The sequence below is a fragment of the Haliaeetus leucocephalus genome, unplaced genomic scaffold, assembly GCF_000737465.1.
Source record: "Haliaeetus leucocephalus isolate CR32 unplaced genomic scaffold, Haliaeetus_leucocephalus-4.0 Scaffold151, whole genome shotgun sequence".
NCBI classification, from domain to species: Eukaryota; Metazoa; Chordata; class Aves; order Accipitriformes; family Accipitridae; genus Haliaeetus; species Haliaeetus leucocephalus.
In genome coordinates this window covers 507,940-522,242 of record NW_010972587.1, presented here as the reverse complement: position 1 = coordinate 522,242, position 14,303 = coordinate 507,940, and the positions used below count along the sequence as shown (strand labels likewise).

Genomic DNA, 14,303 nt, shown 5'->3' with positions numbered 1-14,303 from the left:
ATCTGATTAGTGGTGGGACCAAATTATTTCCCCTTTATTTTTTTCCTGAGAGCACACCTATTTATGTTAAGGTTATCAGTAATGGAAACCGTCATCTTTCACCTTAACAATTTAAAATATATAAGCGCTAAACTCACGTAAACACTTAAAAGACTGTATTTTTAGACCAGTGCTTAGACAAAACAATAGCAAAAAAGAATTTAAATGCATTTTCTGTTGAACCTACCTCCACTTTCTCTGTTAGCAGCTCTTTGCAGTGTGTCTAAGTGCTGGGACAGTTCAGGAAGCTTCATTCGTAGAAGATCTCGGAAAACAGCCATATCCACAGAAAGAGCACGGAGATTATTGACAAAATAGCTATCAGGAAGCACCTTATCAATTAGGTAAATCATGATCTGTGGGGAAAACAAAATATAATCTTATAGGACTTAGAGCCAGTCATTTTCTAGGAATAACAGAAAAAAATATAGAATTTTAAAGTTCTCTGTTCACTAAAGAACAGCTTGGAGCCAGTGGCAACACATGTCTCTGGTATCTCCATTTATATGGGGAGAAAACATTTATTTTAAGCATCCACAGGTACTCTAGGTATCCACAAGCAATCAAGGCACAAAGGCCCCTTGAAGCTGTCCAGAATTTATGAACCATTAGTGACCAAAATCCATGTCACACTAAGCTATGCCCAAACTGGAAGCATTACTCAAACCAAAGGCAACTTTTGGCACTTCTGATGCTGTATCTGTATGCGTTTATGAGATTCTCCACACTGTTGGAAAGTTCCACTGTTCCTTCTCTGGTTGTTAACTGCCACAACTAGAAGACTGATCTTCCAAATCATCTTTTTTCCCCTCTCCAAAATACAAGATACTGTACTTTAAAAAACATTCTCCACACATTTTACTGTGATGTGTTACCATGTGCTGCACTTCATCTTGTCACTTTAAAAGGTGCTAAATTAAGCAGCATGAGACTTTTTAAACAGACATCTGTTTCAAGTGAGATAGCACAATTACATGGGTGGTAATGTATTAACTGCATTATGTCAAACTTTTGAATGAACAAATGCAATGAAGAAATCGCAGAAGTTGATGTATATCATCAGCCCAACAGAAGACGCTGACTTTCACTTCAGGATCTTTTAACAATCTCTATGGCCACTCTACAAACCATATCCGGAGAGCCTGCGTGCGGTCAGCCCATGTGGTTCAGCTCTCCGTTACTCCTTTGTTAAAATTTCAAACAAGCATCCTTCTCATCTCTTTCATGCAGCCTCTAATGCTTGAGAGGAGCATGGCACCTTCATACACAGGAGACAATCCTCCTTCCAATCCCTCTCGTTTCATAAGATACCCACAAAAATAGCTTGGCAGACACTGGACTTCCAAGAGCACCACCTTACATAGTCCTACTGCTTCCTTTTCTCTCCCAGCTGCTTGTGACAGCATGCTACCACTTGTCCTTGCAAGATTTTTTCAGGCAATAACAGTCTTCTGTTCCATGTTTTAAAGCACGTAGATCAGTAGTGAATACAGGCAAATCAACAGCTTTTACACATTTTTTGACGGTGGTTTCTTTTTGATTTTGTTAAGTTTTTAAGGTATTAAAGGAAACAGGTGATCAAAACATAGTACACAAATAAGCTGGAGTCTCATATTTTGTCAGATGCATTCCCTAACCTTTGCTGAATACTGGGACACCTCATTGTCTTTTAGAAATATGCTTTATTTTGTTCAAATGTATTTCAACCTTTGGAAGAATAATTTAATATAGCAACATTAACTTACAACTATGCTATTTGTGTTTTCATTAATTTCTTATGACATAAGCCATAAATCCCTACCTTAAAGAAACTATTTTATAAAGGCTTTTGCTCCCTTCCAAATGAGTGGTATTACTTCAGAAATCTCAGATACATGAGAGCATAAGAAAGAACAAAAATCTTTTTGCAACACTGAAGTCCATTCTATTTCACTGACGTGAATTTTTTTTGAGAATGTTACTTTAAAAAAGCAGCTTCACATATTTATCAGCCTGCAATAGATACTTTCTTCATGACACATGTCTCTGTATTTATTTTTATTATTTGACTTTGTAGTATTTCCCCATAATAATATGCAGGAAAAAATGGGTTTTAAGTTTCCATATCTATGAGACCTTATGCATACTTTGATAGTTTCTACACATGCAAGCTGTGATTTTCTGGCTTACCATAGTTTCAGTAGGCTAACTTTGAGGTGTCTTCAGGGATTTAACTTAAACATGCTTACCTTACTAGTGAAGAGACTCAAGCACCCCTGGCTGGGCATTCACTGAAGCTACCATGTTGCGTCCTGTGCTGATAGAGCCCCACGGTGTCAGTAGTACCAGCTGTTTCCCAGCCTCTGGGAGACACTTCCCAGACACAGAACTTTTGTTTATAACGTCCTTCCCGGAAAGGGGACCCGACTGGTGAGCCCTGAGCCCTTGCTCCCTTAACTCATATATTCTGCAATAATCCAAACATAGTTTCCTCATAGCTCTAATCCTGAGGGCAGCTTTACAGGCAACAGCCTCTGCAGCCGTTCCAAAGTCACTCATCACTTGCTTTAGATGGCACAGCGACTACAACAATGAAACGGCCACATGCTAAGCCTCAATTCCTTGGGTCTGTCCCCCCCCTGCCCCACTCCTTTCCCCCCCCCCCTCCCCTTTCCCCCTCTCTTCTGAGGAAATTCCAACACTGCAAAGCCCATGCACTAAGCTTGGAAAAGAAGTGACTATTTTCTACTAGAATTTCTAATTGAATTTTCTATTCTTATTTTTGCCAGGTAAGAACAATTTTGGTGCTAACAGCCTTCAGTGCTTTACCTCCCCAGAGCAGTCTGGCACCATTCCATTGTCTCCTTAGCACAAGGAGCCTGATACTGCTCACAGTAAAAGACAAACCAATAATATAAGGATGCATGCAGTTCTTATAATCAATTTGAACTTCATAAACCTTGGACAATTGTATTTTCTATATTATCAGAATGTGTTTTGGGAGCTTCTGGACAGTATAAGAACACAATAAAATGTGACAAATTGTAGTTTAAAATACTGAGGAAATTTTTAGCAAGAATTATTGAAAGGAAATTTTACTCTCTGATATAAAGTAGGTATATTATGGTATTTTCTTCCTATTACAGGCAGCTTTCTACAATGAAGTATTAAGTACCAGCTAATTGGACTCTTACTACCACAAGCTTTACATTTTAGGAGCTCTGAGTGAATTTAAATATTTACCATATTTAAATCATTGTCTAAGGCAAAACAAACAGCTCAGTATCTCAAAGAGTCACAGTCATCTTTTACTAATCTGACCCCAACTCACACATATAAGCAAGTTTACTTAAGGAAATTTGCACATGATCTTGGCAAACCTTAAACCACATCCTCTAGTAAACTGTATTTCCATTTTCTGACACATCATAAATTTCATTAAACTTTTTGTTAATTAGAATAGAAAAGGTCTAAAAAAAATAAAACACTGTATGACTACTGTAGCCCAGAAAGTAGCTTCAAAGTGATTTACTTTCATTTTAAATATTTATTTTGTGTTTTCCTAGAATTTGCTTTAAAATGCAGCAGATTTATTAACTACCTTGCATGCTATCACCACACAAGAGGCTGATAATGGAATCTGATGGTTTCAGCTACCTATGGTGTTTGGAAGCAGATCTGGGATTACAGGATAAGACATTCTAAAGTGAGTAGCAGTGTTCCCGTTTATTTTTATTATGTCCAAGCCCTCATTTGTTTCTATTTGCAAAAAAATTTAACAGTGATAACATTCAAACTGTTCATTTTAGCTAAGACAGTATAACAAACAATCTGCAGATATAAATTGGTTAACTCCTTTGAGTCCTGCCCTTTTAGGCTGTCTACAAAATTCATGCACTTGTTTATTCTAAAGTTGACTAACTAAAAGCAATCTTCAACACTGAAAAAAAAAAAATTTACTTACTTTCAGGGCATCCCCTTCATTGCCCTCCATTACTTCCAGAATAAGTGCAGCTAGTATGTTAAATCCTTGACAATAGCCAACAGATTTATTCCACCTGGCATAAGCCAGCAAAACACGTTTTAATACCACTCGATCTTGCTCTGCCTCCTGGCCACAGTAAGAACTGCAACCTGTTCGGTGAAGGTCCTTTAAAGAAAAGAAGAAAAAAAAAAAGAAAAAAAAGGAAAGAACAGACTTCCTTCCACCTCCACCCTCCCAATACATACTCCCAAAATTGATGGAAATGTTTCTTTTTTTAATCTATAAACCTTTAGCTTACTGAAGAAAAATAGGTTAAACAAACTCTTAAGCAAACAAGTTACCTAAAAGATGTTCACATGAAGATGTCACAGAAGATATTAACAGACACCTAGGTTTCAAAGAGGCAAGATATAACAGCTGCTTAATTGAACAAAAAAGAGCAACTGTTTTTATTGAACTATAAAAGAACTACTAGGCAACCAAGTTTGCAAAACATAAAATACCAGAAAAAGGTGTCCTTGAGATTTAAGTGATTTATAAGTGAATGGCAAAATATGTACTACAGTGTTTAATATTTCACAAGTAATGTCTATAATCTTAAATTAACAAGTACAAATGACAATTGTAATAATCAGGAACACAAAGTATTTTGCTCTGCATACTTTAATTAAGGTGGTTATAGAACACAGTCTCTCCTAAACAGAGTAATATCTCCTAAATAAGTAAACAGACTAATATTTAAGTCACCACAGCAATACAAATCTATTAAGCTCTTCCCTAAAACTGCCCACTGCTTTAAATATTAAATGTTAATTAGCTGAGAAATATACATAGATAAAGGTGTTTCAGTCCTGTAAGATAACTGAAAAATGCTTAATTGCTATATTATAAAACATGCTTTTTAGTCCCAGCAAATATTTGTGTTTATTTATAGAGAAGAGGAAAAAACCCCCACTTATGTTCCTTTGTCTCCATTAAACTCCAGTATTTCTTTTAAAATAAAAAAGTAGAAATTGAGGAGAAAAAAAAAAAAATCAGTAATAGCAATTTTTTCCCCAGCTAATACTAACCAGACCACTGCAGAAGGACCAAAGAAGCCAAAGAAATAATTTTGGTGGGCCAAAGGGAATTACGATGTAATTTTTGCCAAAGCAGTTGCAGAGAACAAAATAAATCCAAATTCCACCTATTAGAAAATTCAACTTTTCATTAAAAAATTAAAATAAAATAACAAATTAGCTGGCTACCTTTACTATCTGGATGCCCATAGAGTCATCATCAGGATTACTTCTTTCATTGAATGTGAAACGCATGGTTTTATCCCAGTCAATGGCTATACTGTGTAAGTACTGATCAGCTAGGGTCAGCCAAACCTAGAAATACACAAAGCAAGACAACAAAATGAATTATTTTGCAGATAAAATATGAACAGTTTTAATATATACTGTTATATGAACCTCATCAGCTTCACCCATATGTGATCTGCTCTTAGACTTGAAATATGCAGAAGAGGACTATATCTAAAACAATTTTTTCACAATTCAAGTAATACCTTGCTCCCTAAAACAGAAAGGAAGGAAACAGCATTAAGTGTCCAGATCCGTGAACTGCTTACAAAGATGCAAGTCCATTGTCAGAAACTGAATCCACAGGGGCCCTCCAAGATGAAAGCACATTCTCCTACAAGAACCCTCCTTGTCAGTCCAGCCCTTCTAACCTCATAACCAACAAGGAGTTTTATAAAAAGGTAACACTGCTGCAGGCTTTCCTCAAACCCAGCCATGGATCCACCTCCTGGAAACCCCACAAAAGAAATCTAGTCGTGCTTCTCTTTACCAGAGGTCTGTCTCTTCTGATCAACTCTGTAGAAGAAATAGTGTCTAGTATTAACCATTTGGGATTGATCTGAAAGTATCACTTGGATCAGAGTAACTCACTCTTACAAGACGGCTTCCTAAACTGTTGGTGCTACAGGGAGCTCTGAAAACAAACATTTTGACTATTTTCAAAGCCTAATAATTACCAGAACAGATTTATGCATGTGTATCTAAGACAAAGGCTGGACCTTTATTAAACATTTAAAAAGTTCCTGAACTATGAAAGACACATGACAGATCATACAATGACAACAAGTAACAATAAAGGATCTTTTTCTTCAGGAAACCGAAAGAAATCATGAAAGCAAACTGGTTGAGTTTTATATCTGCCATTAACTCACTCAAGTGAGAAAAGCAATTCAGACACTTCCCATAGATTTAAACACTTAGCTAGTTGCATGATGAAGGAATTTATAGACAGCTCCCAGAATCTCATGCTTTCTGCATTTAAATATTCCTTCCCACACTTCTGCAAAGCCACCCATGCGGAGGAATGCCACTGTTCTGCCTCCCAGCAGCCTTTGGCACTGCTGACATCCTACTGATGTTGTTTGACTGGATTCTTTCTCTCTGCCAGCCCCAGAAAACAAATGTCACATGCCATGGCAATAATGCAGATGTCACCCTGCTCCTTCTGCTGCCAGTAAAGGGGGCAATCAGCATGCTGCCAACACAAAATGCCAAAATGCTTCCTTTATTTTGGTATCAATCTTAAAATCATTGGGAAACCAGGGAATGGCAGTGAAAAGACCTCATCCCTTTTCTTAATGCTACTTCTTTGGTTAGCATCACATGGTCACATGTGAGCAAACACAGAGACGGGCAGAACAAGACGGATAAGACAGAGATCCAAGCTGGATGATGGCAGAACATACCTTCAGCAAGTGATGACACAAAACTGGGAAGAGTGGCTGATAAGCTCAAGGGCACCTTGAGAGGCTAGAGAAATGGGCTGGCAAGAACCTCATGAAGTTTAACAAGGAGAAGTATGAAGTCCCGCACCTGGGGAGGAACAACCCCAGGCACCAGTGTATGTTGGGGACCACCCAGTTGGAAAGCAGCTTGGTAGAGGAGAGCCTGGGGGTCCTGGCAGACACCAAGCTGAGCACAAGGCAGCAGTGTGCCCTTGCAGCAAAGGTGGCCAACAGCCTCCTGGGCTGCATCAGGCAGAGTACTGCTCAGCCCTGGTGAGACACACCTGGAGTGCTGGGTCCAGTCCTGGGTCCCCCAGTACAAGAGACAGAGCTACTGAAGAGAGTCCAGCAAGGGGCCACTAAAAGGAATAAGGGACTGGAGCATCTCTCCCATCAGGAAAGGCTGAAAGAGCTGGGACTGTTCAGCCTGGAGAAGAGAAGGCTCATGAGGGATTGTATCAATTTACATAAATACCTGAAGGGAGAGTACAAAGAGGATGGAGCCAGGCTCTTCTTGATGGTACCCAGCGACAGGACCAGAGACAATGGGCACAAACTGAAACACAGGAGGTTCCGTCTGAACATTGGCAAACTATTTTTTACTGTGAGGGTGGCCGAGCACTGGCACAGGTTGCCCACAGAGGTTGTGGAATCCCTCTTCCATGGAGATATTCAAAAGTCATTTGGACACAGTCCTGTGCAACCAACTGTAGGTGGCCCTGCTTGGGCAGGGGGGTTGGACCACCTGACCTCCAGAGGTCCCTTCTAACCTCAACCATTCTGTGATTCTGTGACCTCTGCCACTCATGTACCACAGAAAAGTGTCTGAGAGACTCACTGGAGTGTAGGAAAAGAACATTTCAGGAAAGAAAAAAGGCTGTTAGATGGATATAACGATTCACTGGAGTTGCAGATTAACAGTAAAATCATAGTGGTGTGAGGAAAACGATGCCACTATAAGTCTTCTGTTTCCTTCCCCCCGAATTTGTGAAGAGGAACAGTTTGGTTTGAAAAGATCGCAAAAAGAAAACAGGAAAAGGAAATTAATCTGATGCATCAAAAATATATGGAACTACATATATTTTATAAAGCTTGAAAAATAATCTTTTATTAAAACTGCATTTTTATAGCTGAGATGATGTGACTCAGTTTTATAGAAAAGATGAATAGACATGCCTTTTTTTAGGCTAGGGAACTTCAAACCTTATTGAAGAAAGCAATAAAGTCAGTTTAGCAAAATCCCACTGGACACTCTCCTACAACCCTAACTCAGTGCCATTTCCCACTAATGGTGCACTCTACCATTCTACATCACTCCTGACTCTGAGCTTCCCTAATTTAGGCAATCTGCCTTTCCCCCATCAAACGTTTCTATAAGCATTCTTGTCAGCACTAGCATCTATCAACTTCACCTTCTTAAGTATGACAGCCTACACTGGAGATTTGCTCTCCCTTCAGTTGACCTTCAGCTGCAGGGGAAGCTTCACCAATGCCATTCCTCGAGACTGACAGAATGAGGCAATAACATCTGCACCAGAATAAGCTACCTAAGCCTCAAGCAGAAAGAGCCTAACTACTGAAAACACCCTCTTTACCTGTCTCCTCAGTCTCTCCAGCTGCCCTGTGAGGTTATCACTGAAGAATGTAAACAAGGAAAAATCCCCAAGACAACTTAAACTTAAAACTTCCAAACATTTGTTAAAAAAACCCTGATCATATTGATGTCATTCACCTCTCCTGAGAAACCCACAGGCAATACGTCTCACAAACATACAGGACTACCCACCTTTCTCCGCCATTCTTTCGGTATGCCTGTTGGCAATCTGGCCACTGCTTTGAGCGCATCATGCCACTAAAAGCAAAAGCATCCAAGAACACATAAAATCCACCATTAGTTCAATGGAACAGTATCGCAACATTTACAACACTGCAGAGATGCACATTAATTTCATTTTACTGCACACATGTCAGAGTTTAAACACTCAATCCACTCACAGGGAAAAATATAGATTAATTACTTAATGATAGAACAAAAATATAATATTCCAGGACACAAAGACTTACGAGATTTCTAAAGAAACAACGAAAGCCTATTGCATTTTCCAAATACTAATGGAACAGCTCTTGATGCAATTGCAAACAATATGCTGACATTATGATGACAGGTGCACTTTTGAACTAGGACAAGTACCCTGACTGAAGAGAATCCAGTCCTTCATAAACTCAAGAGAAAAATGTATCAAATTACCTGCTGAAAACCATTTTGACCTAAAGATGGTTCAAGAGTGAATTTCAATTTTGTATCAACCCCTAGAAATAAAAAGGAAAAAGATAATCATGGTTATTATTTTCATTTAGCTCAGAAGCGGACACACCCCCCCAACTGAAATAAGAATGCAAGATGTCAGCTACATGTTTCAACAACTACATTTCAACTTGTTTCTGTGAATTCTTGTGTTCACAGTGGATTCGAGGCACATGTTAAGAAGCACATGGACAAAATGTTTCTAAAATGCAGTAATACCCTCTTTACTCTAATGATGTAGTTTGGCATAACTCATTTCACTAAAAATCATGTAGTTCACTATTCTGCAAGCTATATTTGTACACTGCAAACTATCATACACATCCACGAAAAATACATATACAGTGGCAAACAGTTTCTTTCTATCTATTTCAACTTCTTGACATTAAGTCACTCAAAACTAATTTCTAAGTTTGGGGTGCTAGAATTATTTTAGTGCTCAGAATATCAATTTTTTTATAATTCCTCAGAACATAAATCCCATTTTGGTCAGTATTCTCATTTAAGCTTAGATTTTATTTTGGCCATACAAGCAAATCATTTTGTTATAAAGCACGCCTGCTAATAGTCTATGAAACACACTATCACATAAAATACTAGGATCTCAAGTTTGGCCTACACTGGATCCTGATTGTGGCACTGGAGTATGCCATAACACGAAGAATAGTACCACTTTTAATTTGCGTTATAGTCCCCATTTTGAATGTCCTTCAAATGTCGCTGTCCAGAGCTCAGGTGCTGAACACCGCGTCGCATCCCCTCCCTCGAGTCTTCTGGCATAAAGAATAAAGCCCTTCTTTATTTTTTCCTCCCTAATTTAATATGATGTATTGCTCCATATTTAAAATTATGTTATGCATAGCTTCTTGTCTTTCTAGAATATCAAGCCAAACACATTTTATTATATATTTTAATAGCCATACATATATATAAACCAAACAGATTTTAATCCTGCAAGGTTTTACGTATATAAAATCCTTGCTAATCAACTGACCAGTAATACTCAGTGTTTTGGAGGACTAAGCCTGCCACTCTGACAGAAACCAAAACTGTAGTGGCGTTTGCTAGTTATGGAATGTAAAATGCCTTTCAGCATTTGCATACTGAAGTGGTGGTAAGTAATTTAAAAGCCTTCCAGCCTGATAAATATATATTTAAAGACAAAGCCTTCTCCTTCAAGGCTTTTTTTTTTCTTTCCCTTTGGTGGGGGGAGAGGGAAGAGAAAGAGAGAAAGTTCACACAAAACCCCAGTATTGTTTAGAATTTTAGCATTTTAGAATTGCATCACTGAGACCTGGGGCCTGGTGCTTTCATTTCCCTGCTTCAGATTTAAAAGACATGCTTGTCAGATCTAGAAAAATAAAAGCGTCGAACCATAATAGAAATGTTTTGAAAAAACATTAAAGGATTAACAGTTATTCCTGGAAGTAACTGTTTATTAGTATTCTTCCCCATAACTCCATGGCACTCAGCAGGGACTCCTAACAGATAAATCTCTTCATAACAATTCAAAGCAATGTAACAATGCCAGTAACCTACTAAGATGAAATTGTATCGCATTTGCTGTAAATGCGAAAGAGCGAGTCTCATTCCTAAGCAATCTAGTGGTAAGTACCGGAAAACCCTAATACATACAAAAAGATATCATGACCAAGAACACCTTTTGTTAAGCTAACAGATGTTGACATGTTATCTGACGCTTTCTTGTAGCAAAGAAGCAATAGCCTGCCAAAATAGTCATGTCTTCATTTCCAACTCAGCAGCCAAATATTAACCACTTCACAGTTTTCTAAGACTTAAAGATCCCATAACAACTTCTCTCTTTGTCTTATAAGCTTCCTAAGAAAGACGCATGCAGAGACAGCCAAGCCTGCAAAAGACCAAGCACAATAAGATATAACCTCAGAGTAAGGCAAAATGTATTTACCATTTACATGAACATCATGACCAGCGAGCTCACACAGGGGCCCAGATAGCTGTCTCTCTTGATTAAATGAGACTGAAATGAGACCCTTGAACCTCCCTCTACAAAAGTTTATTAAATCATGGCAGACAACTAAGACAGGTGTGAAAATTACTAGAAATGAGAATAACATTGTGCGGTAACACCAGACTACACAGAATGTTCTCTTCAGTATGGTGAGGAACCTCTCGGTCATGCCACGCACTGTAACCTCTTGTAGAAGCCATGGAGTCTGTGTCCTTTTATTTGTTCCCAGTTAGAAATATTCCCAAAATCAAATTATGTGACGATTTTGTGACAGGGGAGGGGAAGAGGCATGGGGAATGAGGCACAGACCGTACAGAAATGGTTCTTCATTCCTATCCATTTTAAAGAATTTACATTTCCTAAAACCAAAAAAAGATTACAACCTTGTTCAATAAAAATACAGCAAGTAAGCAAGTAAAAAAAAGCTGCAACATGAACTGTACAGACAGAGCAAGGAAAGGCTATACCCACCCAGGAACTTCCCAGGGCACCTGCAGGAAGGCAACCAGGAAGCTGGGAGCAGCATCTCATTGCCTGTTACTTATTTCTGGCACATAAACCATTTTGCTACATGCAGTTTCTGCACTCTTCACTGAATTTGTCCTTGGACTTTAGAGCTTCATGGAAATTCATGTCTACCCCTATTCCAACCTCCCTTGGTTTCACAAACCTTCCCACCTCCATCGTTGCCCTTTTCCTAACAAATGTCCCACTGCTGCACATACTTTGTTTTTGGGGGTTTTTTTTGGCCCCACTCAGTCCTGTCATTTTCATCTTGTCCACTTTTGCTTGGATTATCACCAGCCTTTCCCCAGGGCCTTCTTCCACATACAGTCTTTTCTCCCTTACACTTCCATTGTCTGCTACATCTTGCCAGCAACAACCTTTAATTCTGCATTCAGTTGCCTTCTCCCCACAAACTAACTTAGATTCCCTGATAGCTTCTTCCCCCCTCAGTACCCCACAGCCATCCAACCCTACCACAGACCTTCTGCACCCATTTTCACTGGATTTTCCCCTTTTTGTCAATCCTTCATCTCTGGGCCACATTCCTCTCTATTACGTAAACACATGCTCTTTGCAGAAAAGACCCCTTGGGGAACTTTTCTTCCCAGCTCCTCTGCACGGACAGCCTGGCAGAAACATACCACATACGCAGCAGTAGTTCCTACTCTCAGGGACTCTAAGTGCTGTCAGTACAATTCAAACCTTTTACATCAAGCCAGCCAGGCTATAGTGTCATTTGACATACTAAGTATCACCTAGAGTTCATACACCTTCAACTGATGCTTCATACCTAAAAAGCATATTAACTCATGTAAGCAGGAATGTGTTTAGAACACATATGAATTATTAGCTCCACAAATACAACCACACACAAAGGTACATATGTTTGGCTCCAGTCAAATTTCTGGAGGGTAGGGGAATGCCAAAATAAGGCCTGTTCTATGCCCTTGCAACCAGGTCACCAGAAACCAGTGCAGACAAGCTATTTAAAAAAGAAAAGGAAAAAAAAAGAAAAAGAAAAAGAAAAACCCACAAAACCCAGTCCTGTTAGCTTTTCCACATAAAATCCACAATGACTCCTGACAACAAAAGGCTGTAAGAGGGAAGATCATACCCCTAGGATTCCCAAACCCTAACAGTCTTCCACTGCATGACCAAAATGTGCCACGGGACCACATAAAGAGCCACAAGAGGGGAGAAAAACGTTACGGTCAGCCAAGTACCTGGGTGAAGGAATCAAATCCCCACCCCTCAGCAACATTAAACAAAAGGATGGGGCAAAGTCTGGGATTTTTTCAGAAGTACTAAACCAGAAAAAGCGTAGGCAGATGATCTGTTCTGATGCACGTACGTGAGCTATAAAGCCATAGCTTCAAACTTACAACGCACATCGCTGTAGGTTCTTGGCTGTACTTAAAAGCAGCTGTTGAAACCTCTCCCATGGAAAGCCAATAAATATTTTATCGAAAACAAATGAGGAAAAAGGCCTAAAGCAGCCTTGTGTGCAGTGGGAGTCCACACTTGGGGAAAAAAGTGGCAATGTAAACTACCACCGTATTGTTGCTTGTTGTTTCAGGAAGATTCTTAGCCTTGCCTTGTGACTTATCTCTAAATGTAGGTTTTCATCTGCAAAACGAGAAATAAAAGTAACATTCTGAGTAACTCCACATGAAATCACTTTTGTCAGGAGCCAGAGCTCACTGGGATGTATCAAAGCACATCTAAAATCTGCAGTCTACAGAAGCTTCTCAACACGGACAGACAGCTGGTACAGACACTAAGAAATTCTGAAGGAAACTTCATTCAGCTTATTTTTTAAGGGCTCATTAAGCGCCCTGTCTCCATCACTCTATGAAAGCATGCATCCTGAATGATGTTATTGTATTTACTTACATATGAACAATATGGAAACCCCAACCCAGTGGGATTTTCTAGCTTTAAGACTACGGCATTCATGGTTACGCCTCTCACCATCTCCACTGGTCTTTGTGGGAGAGCAAGTAAAAGAATGTCATTATCCAGGTAACATCATTACCTGGGATATTAGGAAGACTCCTGTAGGAGCAGGAGTCTGTGAGAATTACGAGTCAGGAAGTCTCCTTGATAACAGCAACCCCATATAAACCTATACCAGAATATATCTGCGACCTTATTAATAACAGCAACCGAAACTCATCTCAAACACAGAAGCGGTCAGCATTGCGTGCTCGGCGGACACGCAGCTAGCACAACGGGAAACCGAGTCTTAACATGTTTCTATGCATTGCTCTACGTTTCAATAGACCTCAGTCTTGCGCGTTTTGTAACTGCCTAGGATTAGGCAACAGATCAAGAACATTTTATCTGCAAGTGACAGCTCTAACATTGAATTTAAATTTCCAGTACTTCATAAAAAAACCAAAGGAGCCAAGATTTTGGTGGCAGGCAACTAGAACCTAGCGTTCCGTAACTATCGCCCATCAGCGCTTGTGCCGAGAGCCCGCCCCACCGGAGCAAACCCAGGTTGCCGGCTGAGCACCTGCTCCTTCAGCGGTTCTGGTCCTGAAGCAGGATCCAGAAGGAAGAGCCGCAGGGCCGACGCCTTCCCCCGGCGGAACGGCACGGCCTCCAGGTTCGACAACACCCTTCGGCAGACAAAGGCCGGGCGGGAGCCTCTCCGGCAAGTCGGGGCTTCGCCGGTGGAGCGGGAAAGGGCTGGCGGGCCGGG

General features: G+C 39.8%; 1 protein-coding gene across 1 annotated transcript in view; it reads right to left on the bottom strand.

The window, feature by feature from the left end:
* The window catches only part of TBC1D30 (TBC1 domain family, member 30), a 55,519-nt gene that overhangs the window by 15,024 nt on the left and 26,192 nt on the right, over positions 1–14,303 (bottom strand). Inside the window, exons 3-7 of the mRNA XM_010561722.1 lie at positions 9,043–9,104; positions 8,581–8,646; positions 5,251–5,376; positions 3,983–4,168; positions 227–395 (exon numbers count right to left, since the gene is read on the bottom strand). Coding sequence (XP_010560024.1) covers positions 227–395; positions 3,983–4,168; positions 5,251–5,376; positions 8,581–8,646; positions 9,043–9,104 — 609 coding nt within the window. The remainder of the gene's footprint in view (positions 1–226; positions 396–3,982; positions 4,169–5,250; positions 5,377–8,580; positions 8,647–9,042; positions 9,105–14,303) is intronic.